Genomic DNA, 22,687 nt, shown 5'->3' with positions numbered 1-22,687 from the left:
CCAGGAGCTTCACCTTTCTTCCTCTGCCTGCCAGGTCCTTGGGGAATGCCGCGCCTCCCCTCACATCCGAGGATCCAAAATGCCCCAAAAAAGGCAATCCACAGAACCAGAACATTAATTCTTAACTCTCATTGTCTTACATGATTTTCTGATGAGGAATACTGACAACAAAATTCACAAAACCACAACAGTGACAGATGGTAGCACAGGGGCAGCCTGACAGAACAGTGTCTGACATGGAAATGTGTTTGAAACTAAGGTGTGCCATTGAACTCTTCCATGTAGACAAAATGGCACTCACTGACATTAACCAGGGCTTTCTGAGTGTTTATGGAGATCAAATAGTCAATGTGAGCAGAGTGAGGTGGTGGCTGGTGCGTTTTAGCAGTGGTGACACCTCCTCTGGTGCAGGTTTTGATGAGCAGGGCATGTAGGCTTTTCTTCATTGTTGGGGAAAATGTACAGCTAATGCTGTGAGTATGTTGAAAAATATCATTTTTTAGTTGAGAAATTGCTCTATCAAGCATAGTTACTGTGCTCATTTCATCTGTTGTCATTTCCATGGAAATAAGTAGGAGGCAGTATTTTTGGAGCAACCCACATACAGTGGCCCTACGCAATTTTTGGACACCCCTGATGTGGACTTCAAAGTATTTGTATCAGGGATATTAGTTTTGTTACAGTGTAGACACTGTGTGGATTCAGGTAGTGCGTGTTACACACTAGATTGTGTATTGTGTAGATGGCTGTAACTGGAGGGAACTAGTAGCATAAGTTGTCCTTTCCTGCCTAGTGCTGCTATAAGAGCTAAGGGCTTTTTCTTTTCTTGACAAAAATCCTTCACAGTTACTATAATTCTTCAGGCAATTTCTTGCAAATGAGGTGAGAATTTGAAGTTCTGTGCCGCATAAGAAAGAATGCATCACAGCTTCGTTTCTGTCTCAGAGCTATGTTCAAACAAGAATAATGGACCACGTCAATAATAACAAGACTCTTCTCTGTGAAATCTTCCTGACTCTGCTTAGGAAACAGTTCTACTGAAGTAAAACCTTCACAGTGACTTTTCAGAAGTGGTTAAATGCCAGTGTGTTTGGAACCTGCTGATAGAAACTCAAATCACAGAACAGCTGATGTTGAGAGGGACCTTTGCACTTTAACTGAGCCAACCTCTGGCTCAAAGCAGGCCCACTTGTAGAAGGCTGTTTGGGACTTTTTCTAGCCAAGCAATGAGTATCTCCACGGACAGAGATTCTACAACCATTATTGGTGCCTGTTCAGCATTTAACCATCATTATAATGAAAAAAAAAAAAGTATATTCTTATATCTCAGAGCTCATGAGAGGCAAGCAAGCAGTTGAAGGTAAAGTTTAGTTAAAGCCTTTGGTGAAGAAAGAAGCAAGAGAGCAGCTGGTTGTGCCACTTTGCAAACAACTATCCCAATTTTAACATTTTACTACGTACTTTCTATTTGGTCCATAACTGGAGGTCACCATCTGAAAACTGAGCTGTTAGAAGACAGCTGAAGTAGTTAAAGCCATTGCTGAAAATGATTTAGAGGTATGTGTCTGCCTTTGCACTGGAGTGGATTAGAAAGTGCTTGCCTGAGCTCTGTGGTTGCTGTGTCATTTTGTTTCTTTGGCACCACTCTGTGGGTCGTAACATTGTAGCCCATTGCAGGATGATCTTACATGAGTCACAAGCATATAGCACCATTCTCACCTGGAATTCAGTTTATACCAAGCTGAAGAAAAGTTGGTAGTCCCTGTAATCTTAACATAGCTGCTACTTCAATGACATCTGTCAGATTAACTTTCAAGGTTTTTTTGATAGAGATTAATATCCTTTTCTTGACAATTTCTTGAAATGACTGTTCTGGGAAGCTCTTGACTCTACCACTCTTAGCAAGGCAAAGTACAGATTTCAGCATTTATAAATCAGTCTGGATGACAAATTTCTTCTGTTTTTTAGAAAAACAAACAAAGCAAAACAAACAAAAATAAAATAAATGAATAAATAAATAAACCTGTAGAAGATCTTTTTAAAGTAGTGACTGAATTCAAGATAGAAAATGACACTGTCCCCTGCCATCTAGTCATCCATAGTGCATTAGCATTTCACATCCTGCTCACTATGGCAGAGGCCATTCATGAAACCTTTTTCCAAGCATTAGCCACAAATATCTTTATCCTCAGTGTGGTTTGTTTTCTTGACAAGTTGGTACCACTGTTTGTCAACAGCTTATAGGCTGGTTCAGCCCAGTTCTGTGACTAATTAGGCAAGGGGACTCACAGGCCCAAATCCTGGGAGATGGGGAAGGGGGAAAATGGGAAAAGGCAGGGAAATGGGCCTAAGAACAAAATAGCAGCAACGAGCCAAGAGAGAAAACTAATTTACTACATATGATATCATAATGCAAGATAACACAATATAAAACAATATAATTGGAATTGAAGCTAATAAATAAAATAAAATGAGAGAGAGAGCATCCAAAACTGAAGGCGAGATGGTTCAGGAACACACACTGCAGAGATGAGCAGCTCAGCTGAAGTGCATCTACAATAATGCATGCAGCATGGGCAGCAAACAAGAGGAGCTGGAAGCTATTGTATGATAGGCAAACTACAACTTGGTTGCCACCACTGAAAAAAGGTGAGATCACTTGTAGTGCTGCAGTGGATGGCTATAAGCTCTTCACAAGGGATGGGCTAGGAAGGAAATCTTCTTCCATCTCTCTAGGGATATCTGCACCCTCTGCTTCACTTAAGTGGCTGTATACTACTGCACATAGCATGGGAAATAAACATGAAGAATTTGAGATATGTGTGCAGGGCCATGAGCTCATTGCAATCACGGAGAGACAACTCACATGACTGGCTGCCATAGATGGCTATATCCTTTTTAGGACAAGCAAGGAGGCAAGGTACTCTTTATAGGAGAGAGCTACAGGAATGTATCAAGCTCCACCTGGGGATAAATGCTGAACAAGTGGAAAGCTTGTGGTTATGAATTAAGGGGCAAGCTAATATAGGTGACACCATTTTGGGTGTGTACTACAGACCACCTGATCAGAAATCATATAGTAATAATACAGATCACCTCATCAGGTTGATGAGGCCTTCTACAAAGAACTGGAAGTAATCTTGTGATCCCAGGCACTGGTTCTCATGGGGGGACTTCAATCATCCTGGTATTTTTTTGACGGGAAACATAACCAAGCACACATGGTCCAGGAAGTTCCTGCAATCCACTGAATATAACTTTTTGATGTAGGTGGTGGAGGAACCAAAAAGGAGAGTTATGCTGCTGAACCTTGTTCTTACAAAGAAGGATGGGCTGGTTAGCTGGTTAGGAATGCAAAGGTTGGGGGCAGCTCGGGATGCAGCGATCATGAGATGGTGGAGTTCAGGACCTTGTGTGTAATAAACAAAGCAACAGAGGATTGATACCCTAGACTTCAGGAGAGCTAACTTTGACCTCTTCAAGGACCTACTTGTCACTCTAGTCTTCAAAAAGGGTAAGAAGGATGACGCAGGAAACCTAGAAAGGTGGTGGAACAGCTTCTTCTGGATACCATCTCTAAGCAATTGGAAGTCATGATTTCCACTTGGTGGAATCCATGTTGACTGACCAACCTATGATGTCATTACTGGCTGGGTAGATGGGAAGAGAGCAGTGGATGTTGTATACCTTGACTTCAAGCAAGGCGTTTGACACTGCCTCCCACAGCATCCTTGTAAGAAAGCTTAGAAAGTGTGGGATGAATGTGTGGACAGTGAGGTGGGCTTGAGAACTTGATGACTGGCAGAGCACAGAGGGTTGTGATCAGTGGTGCAGAGTCTAATTGAAGGCCTGTTACTAGCAGTGTTCCCCAGGGGTCAGTGCTGAATCCTGTCTTGCTCAACATCTTCATAGGATAGAGTGAATCCTTAGCAAGTTTGCTGATGATTCAAAGCTGGGAGGAGTGACTGACACAGCAGAAGGCTCTACTGCCACTCAGCAAGACCTGGACAGACTGGAGAGTTGGGCTGAGAGGAACTAGATGAGGTTCAAAAGCAAGTAACTGTATAGTCTAGCACCTGGGAGGAATAACCATATGAATCAGTACATGTTAGAGGCTGACCAGTACATGTTAGAGGCTGACCAGCTGGAGAGGAGCTTTGCAAAGAAAGACCTGGGTATCGTGGTAGACAACAGGCTGGCCATGAGCCACAGTGTGCCATTGCGGCCAAGAAGACCAATGGTATCCTGGGGTGCATTAAAAAAACATGTCCAGCAGGTTGATGGAGTTGATCCTCCTCCTCTGCCCTGTTAGTCCATCTCTGGAGTACTGGGTTCCCCAGTTCAGAAAAGACAGGGACCTCCTAGAAAGAGTCCAGTGGAGGTTGACAAAGAAGATTAAGGGCCTGGAGCATAGCCTGTATGAAGAAAGGCTGGGAGACCTGGGACTCTTCAGCCTGGAGAGGAGATGGCCAAGAATAAGCTTCTCGGAGGGGCTGCAGAATCTCCTTCTCTGGATATATTCAAGACCTGTCTGGATGTCTACCTACATAAGGAACCTCCTTTAGCAAGGATGTTGAACTTGATGATCTCTGGAGGTCCCTTCCAACCCCTACAATTCTGTGATTCTGTGTGATTCTCTGATAACTTTTTGTTCTTTTTTACTATTATTCCTTAGCTCTTTTTCATATATATATATCACCTCCGATTTACCTGCCCTAGAGAAATACAGTTCCCCCATTCTAGTCCACTTGGCCTAAGCTCTTCAGTCACTAAATCTATTCAGAACCAAAAAAAAGAACCCTCAGTTTTCTCATTAATTCTTCATCCTCTGTGCTACTTACAATCTTGCCCTTCTTTATATCCTCCTTATGTAGTCTTCATCTTCCTTAGCATTTTTCTCGTTTATCCTATCTCACTTCCTTCACACCAGTATTACATACGCATCTTCACCAAATTTTTCTATGCAACATTTCATCTTTGTTCCCCTTATGTCTCCTCAAAAACTTTGTATTCTTTTATAGAATTACTGTATAATGACCTTCAAGACAACATCTAAAAATATTTTAACTTCTTCCATTTCAGTACTAGGATATGTCTCTATCTGCAGAACAGCTCACAAAAATTTGCATCAGCCATTGCAACAGGAACAACCAGTTAAACTGGTACTATTCCACAGTTATATTAACTTACCATCTTCATTTCTGTGCGTGACCATGGTTGAGAGAGTCAAGTTTTTGTTACTAGAGTTTACTGATCATAAGCATGAGTTCACTTCTATTCTATAGGTTTTCTGACCATAATTTAAGTTGAAAGAAGATGTCTTTGTTAGGATGAATGTTGAATGGAATGCACCAGCTGTAAATGGCATCAATTCTGAGTATTAATCAGAGGAAGCAGAACTGAGAGTAGAAAGCACTACCACTCCAAGTAGAAATTAAGAGAAGTTGCACACTTTCATGTAGGTAAATGTTACTAGTAGACTCAGAGGTAAGGAGACCCTGCATCCCTGGTCCACTCTGTACTGGTGTGAGGGCATACTAACCTTGTGGATGAACCACTCAGCACCGATCTCTGTGCAGAAATGAAATAAATATCTCATACTTCTGTGTGCACATCAACCCATTGCATACCAGACTAAAGAGCACAACAAAATTAGAGACTGAGATGGCAGTATGGACACGATATTTCCATTTGCCATTCTGCAGAGCACTGTAAAAGAAAACAGAAGATTGTCTCAGTGGAGAATTCAAAATAATACCATTGAAGGTAGGATAAATTCATTAATCATTAATTTCTATGTTTAGCACTACTACTGTCCAGATAAATGGGCTATAAGATTTAGTTAAAAATTATAAGCCCAGCATAAATAGACAGTAATTTGACCATCACAGGCTGCTTTGACTGTAGTGTTGTTGATAATGTAGTTGCTTCTCTCTTCTCAGCAAGTGAAGTATTAAACTCAGTTTTTAATGGTAAGTTCTTTCTACTGACCCATTTGATTGAAGGTTGTATGAGGTGTAGAGAGATCCTCCCTGTTTAGAAGCAAAAATTTAGACAGGAACCTTGTCCAGCTGGCTCCTTTAGTGCCTGTTCCAAGAATTTATCATTAAGGTGTTTTAGGAATCTTCTGGACCTGCTTGTATCAGGTGTTCCAGTTAACATCTGGCAAATTGAAGTCACCCATAATGACAATGGCAGCTGATCTAGAGGTATCTCTTAAAGAATAATTCATTGGTGTAATCACCCTTGCCTACAGTAGACTCTCGCAACAGCATCCACTTTATTTGCTTGTCTATTCATCCTAACCAGAGGCTCTCAACCGTGTCATCACCAGCTGTGGGTTTGGAACAGTCCAGCCTCTCCCTCATACACAGTAACATCTTTTGCCCTGTCTTTCCTTTTAAAGAGCCTAGAATCATCCACCTCAGCACACCAGTCACAGTACTCTTCCCAGTTTGCTTATGTCAATGGTATTGTTAGCTCTGGGACTGAGCCAAGGTTTATAGCTCTTCTGCTAGTTCCTTATGCTGCATGCTTTGATGTACAAACATTTCTAATTTACTTAATTGTTCCCAGCACCTCATGGAGCAGATTGAAGGAATTCTCTAGGATGCAATGAAATTTTGTCATGATAGTGGTAAACATACCACTAGTAAGTGTTTTTATCCCTTTTCCTTTGCAAATCTAGTTTAAATTTCTACCAATCAGGTCAGCTAACATCCAAAGAAAAATTACTTCCTCCATCTGAGAAAGGTGCATCTCATTAAGGTGCCAGTAAATCTGGCGTAGTATAGAGCATCCCATGGGGAAGAAACCCAAAATCATGCCCATTACAGCAGCTTCAGTGCCTTGGGTTCATCAGCTGGATTTACCTGTTCCTTTCAATATAATTCCTTGCTAATGGAATGATTACCACAGTGCAGAATGTAAACCACAATACAATAAGGAGGTGCTAAGACACCTAGAAAGAAATGGATTATGGAGTTGAGAAAAGGAAATTCAAGCATACAGGAATTAAGGAGAAATAGAGAACTTAATTGAGAATGACAAAGGGAAATTTCAGCACAGAGTGGGAGGAACGAAACAAAAGGTAGAACTGGTAGGCCACACTAATTTCTAGCAGGTAGTAGCACATTACCAGCCAGACCTGAGAAAGAAGAAATGCATTTTAACCTTACTGGAACCACCTAAAATGATATTCTGGCCCAGCAGCTCTCCAAAACACTACAGTTATAATACCATGCAGGACATAGTGAAGGAGAAGTAGGAGATGTGAGAGAGACATTACTCCACAAAATGATCTGTGCATTCCACAGCACACCCACCCCAGTTCCATCCAAGTTTTAGGAAGAGCTGAAGGTTTCAAGCATAATTGAAGTATGTCTCAAAGCTATCTGAGCTGAAGGAGTTCAAACTCAGTCAGCATTGGAAAGATATCACCAGTGACAACAGGCTTCTGAAATCCAACAGATACAGGTAGTTTTGGAATAAAAGCATGAAGAGCAGTATCCAGAGAAAATTCAAACAGACAAGAAGCTTCAACACACTTCTTTCTATAGATGTGTTAATCTACTATTTTTTCAGAAAAGAAAGGATATATTTATTTACCATTAGGAAATTAACAAATTATCCAACACAAATTAATAAATTAACCAACAAAAGCCGAAAGAGGACACAGTCATATGCCTTGTCTCACAGCTTTATCTTATGCCATTACTGAAAAAACTGCACTTTCATCCCACTCCTTTTTTGGATCAGAACAAGTCTCAAGGGCAGAAATTGTTGGAGACCGGATCCAGATTCTGTAGTTACTTACCACATCTGCACATCTGATTCCAAACTGGGCCAAGTCCAAGTCCTGCTCAGACTCACTGGCCTCTTTCAGAGACAAGGCTGTGAAGTTTAGTTTCTTAGAGCGAGCACACTGCATATGCACGAACAAGCTGTGACCACACAATAACTTCCAACAGAAACAAATCTTCACATTTCATTGTTAGTATGTCTGAAGATTGCACAGAGCTCAACAGCTTTGAATTCAGTTTGGCTACATCCATGCCCTGTGAAGTGGAATGCACTTCATCTTCCTCTTTTGAAAGGAAGTGGGCATAGAATTAAAAGTAGAAAAATGGAAAACCCATCACAAACACCAAGCAAGCAAGGGGGCAATCAGGTAAGTCACCCATACCCATGTTACAAACCTAGGGCCGCTCTGATCTCAGCCCATTTTCCTCCTTGTCCTCACATGCTCTTCATTCACACTAGAGGAATGTAGTAAAGGCTTCTCAGAGAGGGACATCTGAAGACAGTTTGCATTGGTTAAACTATTCCACCAGGTAGCACTGGAACAATAGCACAAACCTCACCGGTCCTGAAGAGCTTGCCTCAGCATTGGCATTGCATGGCTTCATCACTCTGCTTTTATCCTCAAGGTTAGATTTATCACTAAGAATATAAATGTGCTGACAATTACATGTATCTTAGCCGCACCTCACAGGCCATGCAAGCCATTCGGAGCTTCTAATTCTTTTCCTTTCTCTATCCATTGCTTGCAGTGTTTTCACAGGCCAGCAGCAGGGATTATAGCTGTCCCTCCAAGCAGAAATATGTAAAAATACAAAGCAATGCAAAGTCCTCTGGGGAATGTAGTTCTTCTCTTCTGAGACAGATATACCCAGAACTATCAATGATCCACAGAGCTGGAGCATTAACTCTTTTACTCCCACTGCACTACATGATGTTATGATGTGGAATACCAATACCAAAAATCATAAAACCATGACAGCAACAAAGCTGGTGCAGGGTGTAGAGCACAAGTCTTATGAGGAATGGCTGAAGGAACTGAGATTCTTCAGTCTGGAGGAGGTTCAGGGAGACCTTATAGCTCTATACAACTACCTGAAAGGAGGTTGTGGCAAGGTGGGAGTCAGCGTCTTCTCCAGCACAACTAGCAATAGGACTGGAGAGAAGAGCCTCAAGTTGCATCATGGAAGGTTCAGGGTGGATATCAGGAGAAACTTCTCTAAAGGGGTAGTCAGGCACTGGAACAAGATGCTCAGGGAGGTGTTCAAGAAACATTTAGATGTTATGTTTAGTAGGGAAATACTGGTGGTAGGTCGATGTTTGGACTTGATACCTTGAGGTCTTTTCCAACCTTGAAGATTTTATGATTCTAAACTCTAAGGCCTTCCTTCAGCTTCCTTTTCCCTAGATTGTCACAGACAACTTTTCTATCCTGTAGACCCATGGGGGGGAAAGACTGCTCCTAGTGAATGTAGAAGGGAAGAGAGGATTTACATTAAATGTCAAACTGTAGCATGACCTACCACTAGCAGGCCCCACTGTGAGGAAGGGCATGAGGACATGAAGAGCTCCAGAGAGGACAAAGGTCCCTTCCTCATCAACTCTTTCTCAGTTATCTCTGCTTCTGTACTGCATAAGAATATATACCTCACCTGAAACTTCTCTTAATCCAAAGAAATACCCTTAGACTGGTCAACGTTTTTACTTAAAGCAACTACCGGAAAGTTAGTTAAGCTTCACTGCAAGACACAGACATGACCCTTAATTTTCTGCCTGCCAGGACTTACCACATTCACCAAAAAACAATAACAACTTTGCTCCTAGATCTGAAAAAAGAGTATTTTTCTAGGCCACCAGATATGCTAGATATTTGACAAATAAATCAGTAAGCACTGGTGGCATTCCAACACCTGAATTTAAGACTGCTCATTTTTACCCAGACCACAAGACTTCTTCTGTGATACTTTCAAAACTACAGATGCAGATTTTTTTTTGTCTGGCAAATGCTGAGCAAATGTAGCTGTGCAAAAAGAGATGGCTGTGAGTAGACTTGATCAGGCTACAACTAGAACACCAGGGCCTCAAGCATATATTCCTAGAATAAATCAACTACAACCACCCTCCTTCATGCAGAGTTGCTAACCACTTTATCAGGCTGGTCAGAGCCCCATCCAACCTGGCCTTGAACACCTCCAGGGATGGGGCAGCCGTAACTTCTCTGGGCAACCTGTTTCAGTGCCTTACCACTCTTTTCAGTAAAGAACTTCAGAACATTTAACCTAATCTAGAAGAGAGGAGATTTAAAATTGCTCCCCCTTGTCCTAGCACTATCTGTCCATATAAAATGCTAGTATACTAGTCTCCATCATGTTTATAAGCTCCCTTTAAATACTGAAAAGGCTGCAATGTGGTCTTCCCAGAGCCTTTTCTTCTCCAGGCTGAAGAGGCTCAGCTCCCTCAGCCTGTCTTCATAGTCGAGGTGCTTCAGTCCTCTGATCATCTTCATGGCTGTCCCTCTGAACATGCTCCAACAGCTTCCCAGATTCCTTGCGCAGGGGGCCCCAAGCTTGGATGCGCTACTCTAAACGGGGTTTTATGAGGGCAAAGCAGAGGGAGACAATCCCTTCCCTCACCCCACTGGCCACTCCTTTGACCCAGCCCAGCCTACAGTTAGCCTTTCAGGTTGTAAGCTTGCTTCAAGGTTTTTTTATTCTACCAGAAGCCCCATGTATTTTTCCACAGAGATGCTCTAGATGACTTCTCCCTGTTTCTGCTCATGTCTGAGACTGCCCCAAAGATGTAGCACCTTGAACTTTCTACAACTGCTGGGGAACTGGCTACCTGGACTGAAGTCCAGCAAAAAGAATACACGTCCAACTTGGAGACACCTCAGGAACACCCTACTCTTCCTTTGCACACAACCTATATCAAAGGTAAGTGCAAAGGATCAATCCTTGATCCCTGTCTGACTATGACAGTGCCTGGTCACGTACCCTGCTGATCTGAATTCTCATCCTGACCTGCTCTACCTTCCTGTTTAGGTACCACAGAGCTTTCCTTTTTTTGGAGAGGCTACTGCTTCTGCCTACATTGCTGACTCAGCACCCAGCTTGCTGTCCTTTTAGAACAATCTGTCCTTGCTTTCTCCTGACAAAGGGCCCACTCAGCTCATCTCTGCAGTCAGCAAAGGTTGCTTCCCATTCACAAGCACCACAAGAATCAATCCTGACAAACACCTGCAGGATATAAAGCCTCTAATGTCTGAAATGTCAGTTGGCAAGACAAAAGTTTTCTCACTTGCTAGTTTTATCAACATTCTTGTCAAGAAATATAAATATCCCTTTAGCCAAGTCCACTTCTACATTTTTCCCCCTCACCATTTGGAACAGCCATAGGTCATGGTTACATCCTTCTTCCATGCTCATGCTTCTTTGCCCAGACAGATGGTGAACTTGATTCCTTTATGAGACTGCTCTTGCCCGGTTTGCAGGCAGTAATGAGTTTACAGAACAAGCAGGCTAGTGGGATCCTGTTGGAGACAAAGATCTTCACTCTACAGTGCTTCCAAAATAACAATTTGACAACTCATGATACTCTTTTCCCCAAGATTACTCATTTAATTACCATTTTCAACGGTACATTTTATGCTTTATATACATATCTTTTATTTTGCTTTTTTAGCTTTTCAAATACATAATATATTATCTCCATAATACTAAGACAACATGGAAGAGGCTCCTAATTAGTTTTAATTGGTGCTATAAACATCCTTGGTTTGGAGAACTGATATTGAAATGACAGGACTCACCAATGGTATGAGAGAAGGGAAAAAGAAAAAAGCCAACCAGTAGAGGCCGCCCACAGATTCTGAGCAGGCAAGGAGCTTAAGTATAATAAGACTGTGGAAATGACTCGGAAGGCGGGGGGGAGGGTAGAAGGAAAGGAGAAGCAGGGGAACACCAGGAGAGCCAAGTTATCAGGACTGAATGAGAGCCTAAAATACATCTAAGAGCAGTGTGGTCCCCACTACCACAAGCAGAAGTGCAGAGCTATTTTCAAAAATAGTTTTGCTTCAAGAGTGATGGTCTCAATAAAACAGTCCCAAAAATGCCCTCAATACATTAATGCAGTAAATGCCTAAAACAAACCATCAGAGCTTTGCAAATGCAAGGTACATACAACTAACAACTCTCTTTTAACATCATTACCAGGAAATCTTAATGCCAAAGGGCACTTCCATATTTCCATACTTCCATATCCCAGTTACGAAAGTTTTGCTGCTGGGCTGGTTTATAGTTGAAAATGGGAAGAAGCCTTGTAGTGAAACACCAAAACACTAGTGTTTAAGTCATTGTGACCATCACCTTGGCTAGTGTTTTAGCTTGGTTAAGCTAACTTAAAACAGTTAGCATGGACAGGCCTGGGAGATTTTCAGCCTACTGGCAGGCTTTCCCAAATTTATCAGCAGACATACACCCCAGATCACATCCATAGCTACTAAAGATGAAATAGTGTACAAAGGGCTTTCAGAAACTTTTTCAAAGAAGACAGAAACATACATGGCACATTTAAAAAATAATAATAATAAAAAGAATACTTCCCAAGTTAAAGGAACCAGCTCACAGCCCTAGAAAATTAATCTTAGAAAAAAATCCACAAGGAACCCCAGATGGGACAATTTGGCTGACAATTTGAGATTGGGCCTTCTTGCTCAAATGATAAGAGCTGAAAATAGGAGAGTAACTGTCCTTCACCAGAAAATAACAAACTGTCTCACCATGGTCCTGCTCCTTACCGGGGCATGAATATGCTATACTTGTAAACAGTGAAAAGTTAACAAGTATCACTTGACATATTAAATTCAGGGCTCAGGAGAGTGTTGCAGGAACATGAAATGCTGAACAGCAGGATAACTTGATTGTCATCTAGTGCAAGTAACTACCTAATTACAAAACCAGCCTTTTTTTTTTTTCAAAGCAATTTCCAGTTTAAACAGCTGACAATGAGTTGTTTTTTTTTTCCTGAAGGAAGGGGAGAAAAGGAAGAAAAAATTCCTCCAGTGAATATGCAAGCCAAGCAAGGAGCCTCATGATGGAGTATCCAGCTGCAATCATAGGGGCAGTAAGCCTACTCAAGGGCTTGCATAATTCATCTCACAGGGGTGCTGGAACATCCAGTAATATCAAGAATTGCACCAAAGGAAGGAAGAGCACTGCATGCGTGGCAAGATTCACTCCTCATCATAGGCATAATTAATCAAATGGCGTTTTGTGTTAAGACTCAGGAAAAACATGATAGCTTACAGTTCCCATTTAAAATTGCAGCCTTCAGCACTGTATACCAAGCCACGGTGACTCAAGTTGCTACTCTAAGCGGATGCAGAATGCAACAGCAAAAAATTTAAAGGACAAGGAATCCAGAGACACCTACCCAGGCTCCTCCCATACGCACTTCCATTAAGATTCCTGCTTGAGTCTTGCTTTCCTTTATATGGAAAAATAGGGGAGAGCTAGGATGCAGCATGCAACAGTCAAGTGAGGAGAAGATATGAGGCTCTTCTCCCTTTGCTCACCTTATGAGGAGTCAGTATATTCTCTTTAGGTTCAGTGGGTTTCACTGTGGGATCAAAAATAGTAAGTTTTGACTGAAGTAAAGATCTGGCTTAAAAAACAAACAAACAAAAAGAATTGTCCAGACTTGTTTTTGATTGTGGACTAGAGAAATCCGTGCCCCGCGTGACTCCATTTAATGCCTCTAGACAGCTGGTTATCAGTTTACTCCATTCCACTGCTTTAACCATTCAGAACTGGACCCAGTTGGACTGCTGAGGAGCCTGATTAGGAACACCACTGAAAGAAAGAAAGGACAATCAAAAGTGTACTCCTAACCAAGCCTGTTAACTCCCTGCTCCTCCAGCACATATCAGGATGTCACCCCTCCTGTGTCACCCGCTGTCTCCTTCATCACAGTTTACCTGGATGCAGTGTTGAAGTCTCCCCAGATGTCTGCAGTAGTTGACGTTGGTATCTTGGATGCAGGAGCATCTAAGTCTAATAGAATATCTAAGGCAGAAGAAGAGGAAAAATCTGAAATTTGTCAAGGCAGTTGGAAAAAAAAAACACAGGCATTTAAATTGTCACCTTACACAAACTACTGGATGTAGTGGCACAAAACCTTTGAATGAACTCCAGCTCTTCAAAGAAGAAAGTGAGAATTTTTAAGGACACTGTCTCTTTTAACAGCAGACCCTTTTGTCAAATGTGTACTGAGGCTCCAGCTCCTGCTTAAGCGATAACTGTGTCTTCAAGAACCATTAGGTCTCTATCTAGCACTGGCAGGTTTACAACATATTATCCCATCCAAGTAGACTTAAGGTCTAAACTCAGCACAAGCGTAGCAACCATAACAGTTGCTATCAGTGCAAATCACACACTGCAGCTCAGCCCTATTCAGAAGCCTGTGGTTTCTTCTCAGGTCTGTATATTGGACTGTTTCTGAATTCACAGGTATACCATCAACATTCATCCTGTGGTCATGCATTTAATTCAGCATCCAGAAGACTCAGCAACCACTTTGTTACAGCCCAATCTCACTATATTTCATATCTTCTGGTCGTCATATCAAAGCTACCTCCTTCCCTATTTAAAGCCTCTCAAGAAGTGCACCCCCTATTTAAAGCCTCTCAAGAAGTGCACCCCCTATTTAAAGCCTCTCAAGAAGTGCACCTTTCAACCACCATGGGGTTATATGTATTTCTCTACGGAAAGCAAGAGACTGAGTACTCCTTGTCTGAACACTCTACACAGCTCTGCCAGTGTGCCTAAAGCACATAAAAGTTCAGAAGAATCCAAGTAATTAAACTCTGTATCTATCTACTCAGGTTATTTTGGCCATTTCATTTGTTTTCTTCTTTTGCAATAAGAACAGCTACAATACTACTGAAGGGGCTAGCATTATTAAACAAAAACAGAGATACCTGGGTTAAAGATGGAAAAGATCTCAGTCTACACGATGTTTCATAGTTGTGTTGTTTTTTGGGTTTTTTTTTCAACTGCTTCACTGACGTTACATTGAACTTGAACGTCACTTCCCTGAAGCAGGCCTCAGTTCTCTCTATGTACTTACCAGTGTTTGACAGACAGTTTGCTCTATGCTAACATTTACCTGTGCTACTCCTGTTACTGGATTCCAGCGTAGGTGGTGGTGTGACATGGTTAGCAGTGGATGTGGAAGAAGGGGGGGGGATGGAAGGGACTGCAGTTTTGCTTCCTGGTGGTGGTGGCAGCAGACTTAGGCCCCCTGATCCAGACACACGAGGCTTGGCTGCTCCTCCTTTCTTTGTCGTCATGTTCTATATAAAAATGAGAGGACAAGTGAGAAAAGATGGCAAGTTTCTGGCAAAGACAGAAAAAGAGGCAGGGTCAAGGTTAAGAGCTCCTTACCCCAATGTTTAGTTTGATAGTCTGCCCTTCCTTGAACCCTAAATCTAATTTAGGACGTGTGTCAGCTTCCAGGGTCTCTCTGGAGATCTCAGTTTCCTGCTTTACCCACCTAAAAAGAAGACAGGGAAAAATATAAGAGACTGTGACAAATGGAGCAGTCTCAAAAAGAAAAAAAAAAGTGTGATTCTTTTACCCAACCTGGCAAAGAACTATCTTGCCTTTCCAAACCAGCTACCCCACTAGTCCCAGTGAAGTACAATAAAAAGCTCAAAACGACACAAACCCAAGAGACTGTATAACATTGCAAACGTAGCATCATAGGACTTAAGCATAAGACACGGGCCTGCAGGAAAGCCAAGGAAGGCATGTAACAACAGTATGAGTAAAAGATTTAGATATTAGGAAAAAATTTACTGTAAGGATAGTGAGACACTGGAACAGGCTGCCTAGAGAGGTTGCAGACACCCTCTCCCTAAAGACACTCAAGGCCAGGCTGGATGAGGCTTTAAGCAACCTGGTCTAGTGGGAGGTGTCCTTGCCTATAGCAGGAGGGTTGGAGCTAGATGATCATAAAGGACTCCTTCAACCCAAACGATTCTATGGCTTACAGATTGGCAGTTGGCAGTACGTTCAAGCATCTATAATGGAGCCAGTAGGGCTTCATGACCTTCCCAAGGAAACTTCTGCTAAGTGAACAAGCACCACCACCCAACACATTCCAGGGTCCAGAGGAAAAACAGCATTCCAGAAAAGCACAACTCACTTGAAGTGATCCTGCAAAGACACATTGAAGTCAAAGGCATCACCACGATCTGTGAAACCAATGCCTATAAAAGCACTTCGTCCTAGCAAGGAGACAGAAGGTATCATTGGAGGTGCCTTGCAAATGGGCCTGTATTCATTCACTCCAAAGACCACTATGTGTTAAACCCTGCCAATTCATCTACAGCTAAAAACAGCATCTCGGCTGCATTAAAAAAAGAGGTGGCCAGTAGGGAGAAGGAAGCGATTTCCCCCTCTACTCAGCTCTTGCAAGGCCCCACCTGGTGTAGTGCATCCAGGCCTGGGACCCCCAGCATAAGGAATACGCAGAGCTCTTGGAACAGGTCCAAAGGAGGGTTACTAAAATGGTCAGAGGGCTGGAGCACCTCTCCTGTGAAGAACGATTGAGGGAACTGGGCTTGTTTATCTTGGAGAAGAGGAGGCTCCAGGGAGACCTCATTGTGGCCTTCCAGTACAAATATCAACAGGAGGGGGAATCAGAAGAACAAGTGCTTACATGGGTTGATAGCGACAGGACAAGGGGAATGGTTTTAAACTAAGACAGTGGAGGTTACATGTTAGGAGGATTTATTTTTTTTTTTTTTACTCAGAGGGTGGTGACACACTGCAACAGGTTGCCCAGAAGGTTGTACATATCACATCCCTGGAGGCATTCAAGACTGGATGTGGCTCTGCGCGGCCTGGTCTAGCAGTTGGCAACCCTGCCCACAGCAGGGGGTTGAAGCTAGATGATCTTTGAGGTCCTTTTCAACCCAGGCCATTCTATGATTCCATAATGATATCACAGAAGTTCACTGTTCACTAGCCTACATGATGCACTCTTCACGCCATGTGGTACTCTCAGAAACTGAATGCTCCTCCCCAGCCCCTGGACTCTGTGCAACACAGAGAACCCTTCACCAACCTTTCCTTCCCACCCTTCCAGGCACCCTACCCAGCCTCTTCACCACTCCCATCACTATCGTAGTCCACTACACAAATTTTCATTGGGTTAAATGTCCTCCACCACTGGCACTTGGCATATATGACTCAACTCACCAGTCCCATCCTGAATCCGAATCACAAAATAACGGCTGGAATCTGTCACAGTCTCCACCGCAATGCCAGGATATTGGTCTATGGGAGCCTGAGCAAAGAGTTCCCCTACAAAGAATGAAGCAGTGAGGAGAGCAACTGTTTTTCTAAAGGTCTGCCATGCACAGCTATGGGCAGGCTTAGAAGCAAAAACTTGTAATTAGCAACCACAGTTACAATTTCAATAAGCCACATCACTCCCCTTACCTGAAACCTTATCCTCTAGTTTTACATATGCAGTTTTGCCTTTGGAGGTGACACGAAGTCTCCCTGTCCAGTCTGGATGGTCCAGTTTCCAGTCAGATGCCCTGTAAAGAAAAACAGCTCTTCACTGACCATATCTCAACCCTTCAGTCAAACCAGCTCAGCTAAAATTTCTGTTCCCAAACCTTCAACATTTCAGCTCTTCTCTACTGTTGCCAGTCTACAAACATAACTCAGATTGGTCTGTCTTTCCTCAGTATAAAGGGAAACAGACAACAACCAGAGAACATCAGCTCTTGTCTCTACCTTTACAAGCCTGCAGAAGAAGGAAAACTAAAGCCCAAAAAAATCACTTGAAGCAATAAATCCAAAAGGAACTAAAAAAACCCAATTTGAGTATTTTCTAGAAAGACCTAACATAAAGAAAAGCCAACCCATGATTTTACCCTATTGTTGTAAAATAACATCAAGTACCTCTGAATCTAAAGGCTGCTAGATTACATATACCAGGTGAAATATACATGCAACTGTCTTGACTGGCCCATCAAATGGACCACTGAAGAAAGAAGAGGAGGAGGAGGAAAAAACCAGTAACGTCAAAACACACACCAAAAAACAAACAAACACAACAACCTACGGGAGTTTACTATCATAAATACATATTTATAAGAACCACAATGAACTCCCGGTATTCTCCCCAATACATTCAGAGCCAACAGGTCAAATTCAGTACTTGGTCATCCCATTCAGAAGGCCCTAGACAGGCTTGAACAGGGAGCCCAGGAGAACCTCATGAGGTTCAAAAAAGCTAAGTGCAAGATCTTGCACCTGGGCCAAGGCAACTCCACTACCAATACAAGCTGGGGGGGGATGATAGGATTGAGTACAGCCCCACCAAAAAAGACCTGAGGGTACTGGCGGATGGAAAGCTGGACATTAGCCAGCAATGTGCCCTTCCAGCCCAGAAAGCCAATTGTTATCTTCAGCTACACCAAAAGAAGCCAGGTCAAAGGAGGCAATCCTGTCCCCCCTACTCTGTACTAGGGGAGCCTCAGCTGGAATGCTATGTACAGATGTGAAGTCCTCAGTACAGGACAGACACAGCCCTGCTGGAGTGCATCCAGAGAAGGGCCACAAACGTCATACAAGGAATGGAACACCTCTCCTACAAGGACAGGTTGAGAGAGCCGGGGCTGTTCAGCCTGGAGAAGGCTCAGAAGTGACCTGACCGCAGCCTTTCAACACCTAAAGGGGAGATACAGGAAAGAAGGGGACACACTGTTTAGCAGAGCCTGTAGTGATAGAACAAGGGGAAAAGGCTTCATGCTTTAAGAAGGTAAATTTAGGTTGGATATAAGGAAAAAGTCTTTTGTAGTGAGGATGGTGAGGCAACAGAACAGACTGCCTAGAGATGTGGTTGATGCCCTGTCCCTGGAGACTTTCAAGGCAAGGCTGGATCAGGCTCTGGGCAACCTGATCTAGCCATGGTGTCCCTGTTCACTGCAAAGGAGTTGAACTAGGCCTTTAAAGGTTTTTTCCAATTCTGAGGATTCTATGATTCTACCATATCTAACTCATGTCTCAGGGAACAGTTCAAACTGAGAGCAGAAGTTGGCACCCCTTGGAAAAAGCATGACAAACCACAAATGCGCTTGCGTGTCCTGCATATGATTAGCCAGGCTATCCCCACTCGTCCACAGTACAGAAAGGAATGTTCCTGGTCTAAGGCACAGACAGTACATGGGGTGATTAAAATTTATCAGAAGTATTTGGTATGTCATCTGTTGCTGAAGTCAGCAGAACTAAAGGTGCTATGGCCTCAGAAAGTACTTCCAACCTGCTTGCAACCAGAGAGCAGCTCAGCAGGCACTAGTGCCTACAAAAACCTGCCTCCCAAGCCCCAGCTTATTCATGCAGAAGGGATTATGCCAGCTGATCGCTTATGTGAGCACCAGAGCCACCTGCTGCATTAGCTGACAGCTTTGCAGGGACAACAAGAGAATGGGGTGGGGAAAGATGCACATTTATTAGCAGAATAACAGCTACTGTATGATCCCAAGCACACATATCGACAGATCTATGGAGTAAAAAGAGCCATCTCTACCCCGGCTGACCAATTATCAAATCCGACGGGCCTTATACTGCAGCACGATCCCGGCTAGGAGACAAGCAGAAACAACTGCTGTACCCCGCTCCCAGTGAGGCATGAAGCATCGGCTCCGTCCCCATCAGCCGCCTCGCTCCCACACCGGCTGTGGCACTGCCAGCTGCTACACCCTGCAGCACACACGCTACCACCTTGACGTGATAACCGGCCCTCGGCAAGAACGCCTTCTTGTTTTCCTCCTCAACCCTGCGAGCGGGCAATGGGGGCTAGGCTGAAGCAGGCAAGGGCGGTCACGGGGCCGCCCCGGGAGCGCCACGGCGCTGCGGAAGCCGCGCACAGCTCCGCGCCAGGCGTAGGCCCCCAGCCCAGCCCCGGTACCACGAGCCTTCAGACCTGTATCCGCGGTTGGAGGTTCGCGGCGGGATGCGGTATACGTTGACATCAGGCTTCACGCAAAGGACAGACTCGTACTCCAGCTCAGCCGCCGCCATCTCGGAGGCGAACCCCAACGCTTCGGTGAGGACTGAGGGGTGGGAGCCGAATTAAAAGCAGGCTCTTCCAACAGCCATCTTTGATGAGGTCAGGCACCGTCTGGGGGGCGCTGCTGAGGCGTTGTTGGAATCGGGCCGCGTTGGAGGCGTGAAGCATCTTGGATCCTGGCAGCAAAACGCCCCTCGAGCGGCCATCTTGTTCTCACAGTACAATAGGAGCCGGCGCCATCTTGAGTGTTGGCAAAGCCATCGCCACACATCCCCATTTCGCAGAGCTTGGCGTGGCCATGTTTGGTGCGGGCTTCTCTACGTAATGTACGCGCTTTCCAATTCGCTCAGGTTCCGTACTGGCGCAGACACTGGGAACAGCCATGCGGGGTGCCCGCCGGTGGGCGCTGGTACAGCCCGCCGGAGCCTCACGTGTTGGCTCTGTGCTGCGGGTGCAGAGGCTGCCCTGGGGAGACGGTAGCGCCAGGAATAGCGGGCTGCCGGGAAGGTCGAGAAATAGCTTTCTGCCTCCTTGGGCGCGGTGAAGGACTGCCGGGGAGGTCTTAGGTAAAAAAAAACAACCAAACAAAGAAACAACAACAACAACAAAAAAAAAAAAACCACAAGCAAAAGTGTATAGTACAAATGATAGCAAGTTTCCTAGCCAACGCTGATAAAAATACATGATAAATCAGGCACATCTACCTTCCCACTCTTGGGCTGCACGTGGCGCAGCATGAACCATCCTGGCAGCAGCTCTGCCCTGCAGAGCAGGCTAGCCCAAGACCTGCAGCCATCACTCAGCAACAACTAAACCATCAGTACAATATGAATACTGTTTGAGACGAAACCAGGACACCAGAAGAGCGTAGTACCGTGCCAACTCAAACTATGGCAAACCATTTTCTGCATTTGATACATAATAAATAGAGTCCCATGAACAGTGAAAAATACAGAGCCACTCTGTTTCAAGAAAAGAATACGAGAATGGGTTTCAGGATAGCTGAAAAAAATTATAAATTTTCTGGTATATTTGAAACTCTGTTTGAAATGAACACATTTTTCAAATGGAGTGCTTACAGTTGCAGTCAGATACTGAACTGAAAAAATCTGATAACGTCATTTACCAGACTGTTGTAAGAGACAGATATCCCTTGCTTCACAGCTATGCCTTATCTGTTTCCAGGATACCTGTATAGGTCCATATCAAGATGTTTGCAAAGCAGGTCTCCTAGTTTCAGTTACAGAGAGGACCTCTGCCCCTTCTGTTGTATAGATATTACACCTAGTCCATGGGTAGTCCACTTCTAGATCAGCCACCAACCAGGCAGCTTGTCGGATGATGGCCTCCGAGGACACTGAAGGGTTTAATTATGGGCACTAGAGTGCTGTACTGGCGGGGAGGCACCTGTTGTAAGATGAAGTCTCTAATCTCTGCTGAAAACTTAACCAGGTCCAGATTCTCAAAAGTGTAATCACAAATCTCCTCCTTCATTCCCAGTTCTCTGATACAGTTTTGAAGTTCTTCCACTGAAGTCCATAGGTCAGTATTTATTGGGACATTGCTTTTATTTGGCCACGTGATTCTACATGCATCCATTATCCTTTTATTTAGAGAATAATTTTCATCATTATGCATTACAGTCACAAGTAATCTTTGTCTGAGGGCTGGACATGTGGTGATGAATGCAAGTTCAGAAATCACTGCTCCATAATCACACTTTCAGCCCCTATGTCCTATATCTTAAGAGCCAAGCTATTACACTCTCTTGCACATTCTGTTTAAATCATTGTAATAAATCCATGAGTTCTACAGCCATGTGAGGCACACTGTCACATGTAGTGTGAGTGTGGGTGGGGAGGGGGCACTCCTCTGGTGACAACCCCATCAGTTTATCTTGAACTTTCTTAGTTTGAGTAATTACTGGTCTTATTTCTAGAGAATCTGAGGTTTCCAGGTCCTCTAGATGGATTTCAGTCTTATTGATTTTCCTTTAATTTTTAGATACAACCAGGATCCAAGGATCTGAGTCCTTTTACTGATATAGTTCTTAATTTTAGAGGAGTGTTTGTATGGGAACTGCTAAATCATGGCCTGAACCACTGATTGGTCACCTGAGGTGAGCACCAAGTCAGCCATGGGGCCACAGGTGAAGGTGATATACCTGTGTGAGTGAAAGGGGTGGAGCCTGGCTCCACCTCTACCAAACCCCATTTAAGGGCTAACCACCACCAGGGAAGGATTTCTTCTTGGAGATCCCTCCCACGTGGAGTCCCCTGTGAGCCTTGACATCCTGAAGGTAAGCCATCTTCTCTTTTGTATTATTTGTATCCTGTCTATATAGATCTACTTAAATTATACCATCATCTATACTATTTCTTTGCAAAGTACCATCCTTGGGAGTTATTAACCCCACAGTGTTATACAATGGAAAGCACAACAATGACAGCAGTAAGATCCCAGACCACAGCAAGTAAAAAATCACTCAAACACAAGAGCAGGAAGACTGGAAATAAAGGAAAAAATCTACATAACTTAAGAAAGCCTCAAGGATGCAGAGATCTCCAAAGAGATGCCCTTATCTCCACTGCCAATTTGTAAATGAGGTCTGGGAAGGGGTAGGTCCTGGCTCCACTCCTTCCAGTCACTCAGGTACATTGCATGCTTCTGAGCTCCCCTGAGTTGGCCCTGCCTTCCTACCAGGTGTTCAGTCACTGGTTTAAGCTGTGACTTAGCATTTCCGCTACAACTATACATTAGATATTATATGTATATATGTATGTATGTGCATATATAT

General features: G+C 43.6%; 1 protein-coding gene across 1 annotated transcript; it reads right to left on the bottom strand.

Annotated features, from left to right (window-relative positions):
• Positions 1 to 13,281: 13,281 nt before the first annotated feature.
• On the bottom strand, positions 13,282 to 20,236 carry NECAP1 (NECAP endocytosis associated 1). Its single transcript, XM_065742369.1, is given in 9 exon segments — positions 13,282 to 13,649; positions 13,775 to 13,862; positions 14,965 to 15,151; positions 15,243 to 15,351; positions 16,006 to 16,087; positions 17,064 to 17,168; positions 17,307 to 17,407; positions 19,804 to 19,949; positions 19,951 to 20,236. Coding segments are annotated over 9 exon segments (975 nt in total). The 5' UTR covers positions 20,059 to 20,236; the 3' UTR covers positions 13,282 to 13,600.
• Between the last annotated feature and the right edge of the window lie 2,451 nt (positions 20,237 to 22,687).

Source organism: Cyrtonyx montezumae, unplaced genomic scaffold (genome assembly GCF_038088225.1).
Source record: "Cyrtonyx montezumae isolate F1298 unplaced genomic scaffold, pur_monq_1.0 scaffold_3, whole genome shotgun sequence".
NCBI lineage: Eukaryota > Metazoa > Chordata > Aves > Galliformes > Odontophoridae > Cyrtonyx > Cyrtonyx montezumae.
This window is presented reverse-complemented; position numbering and strand designations above follow the sequence as displayed.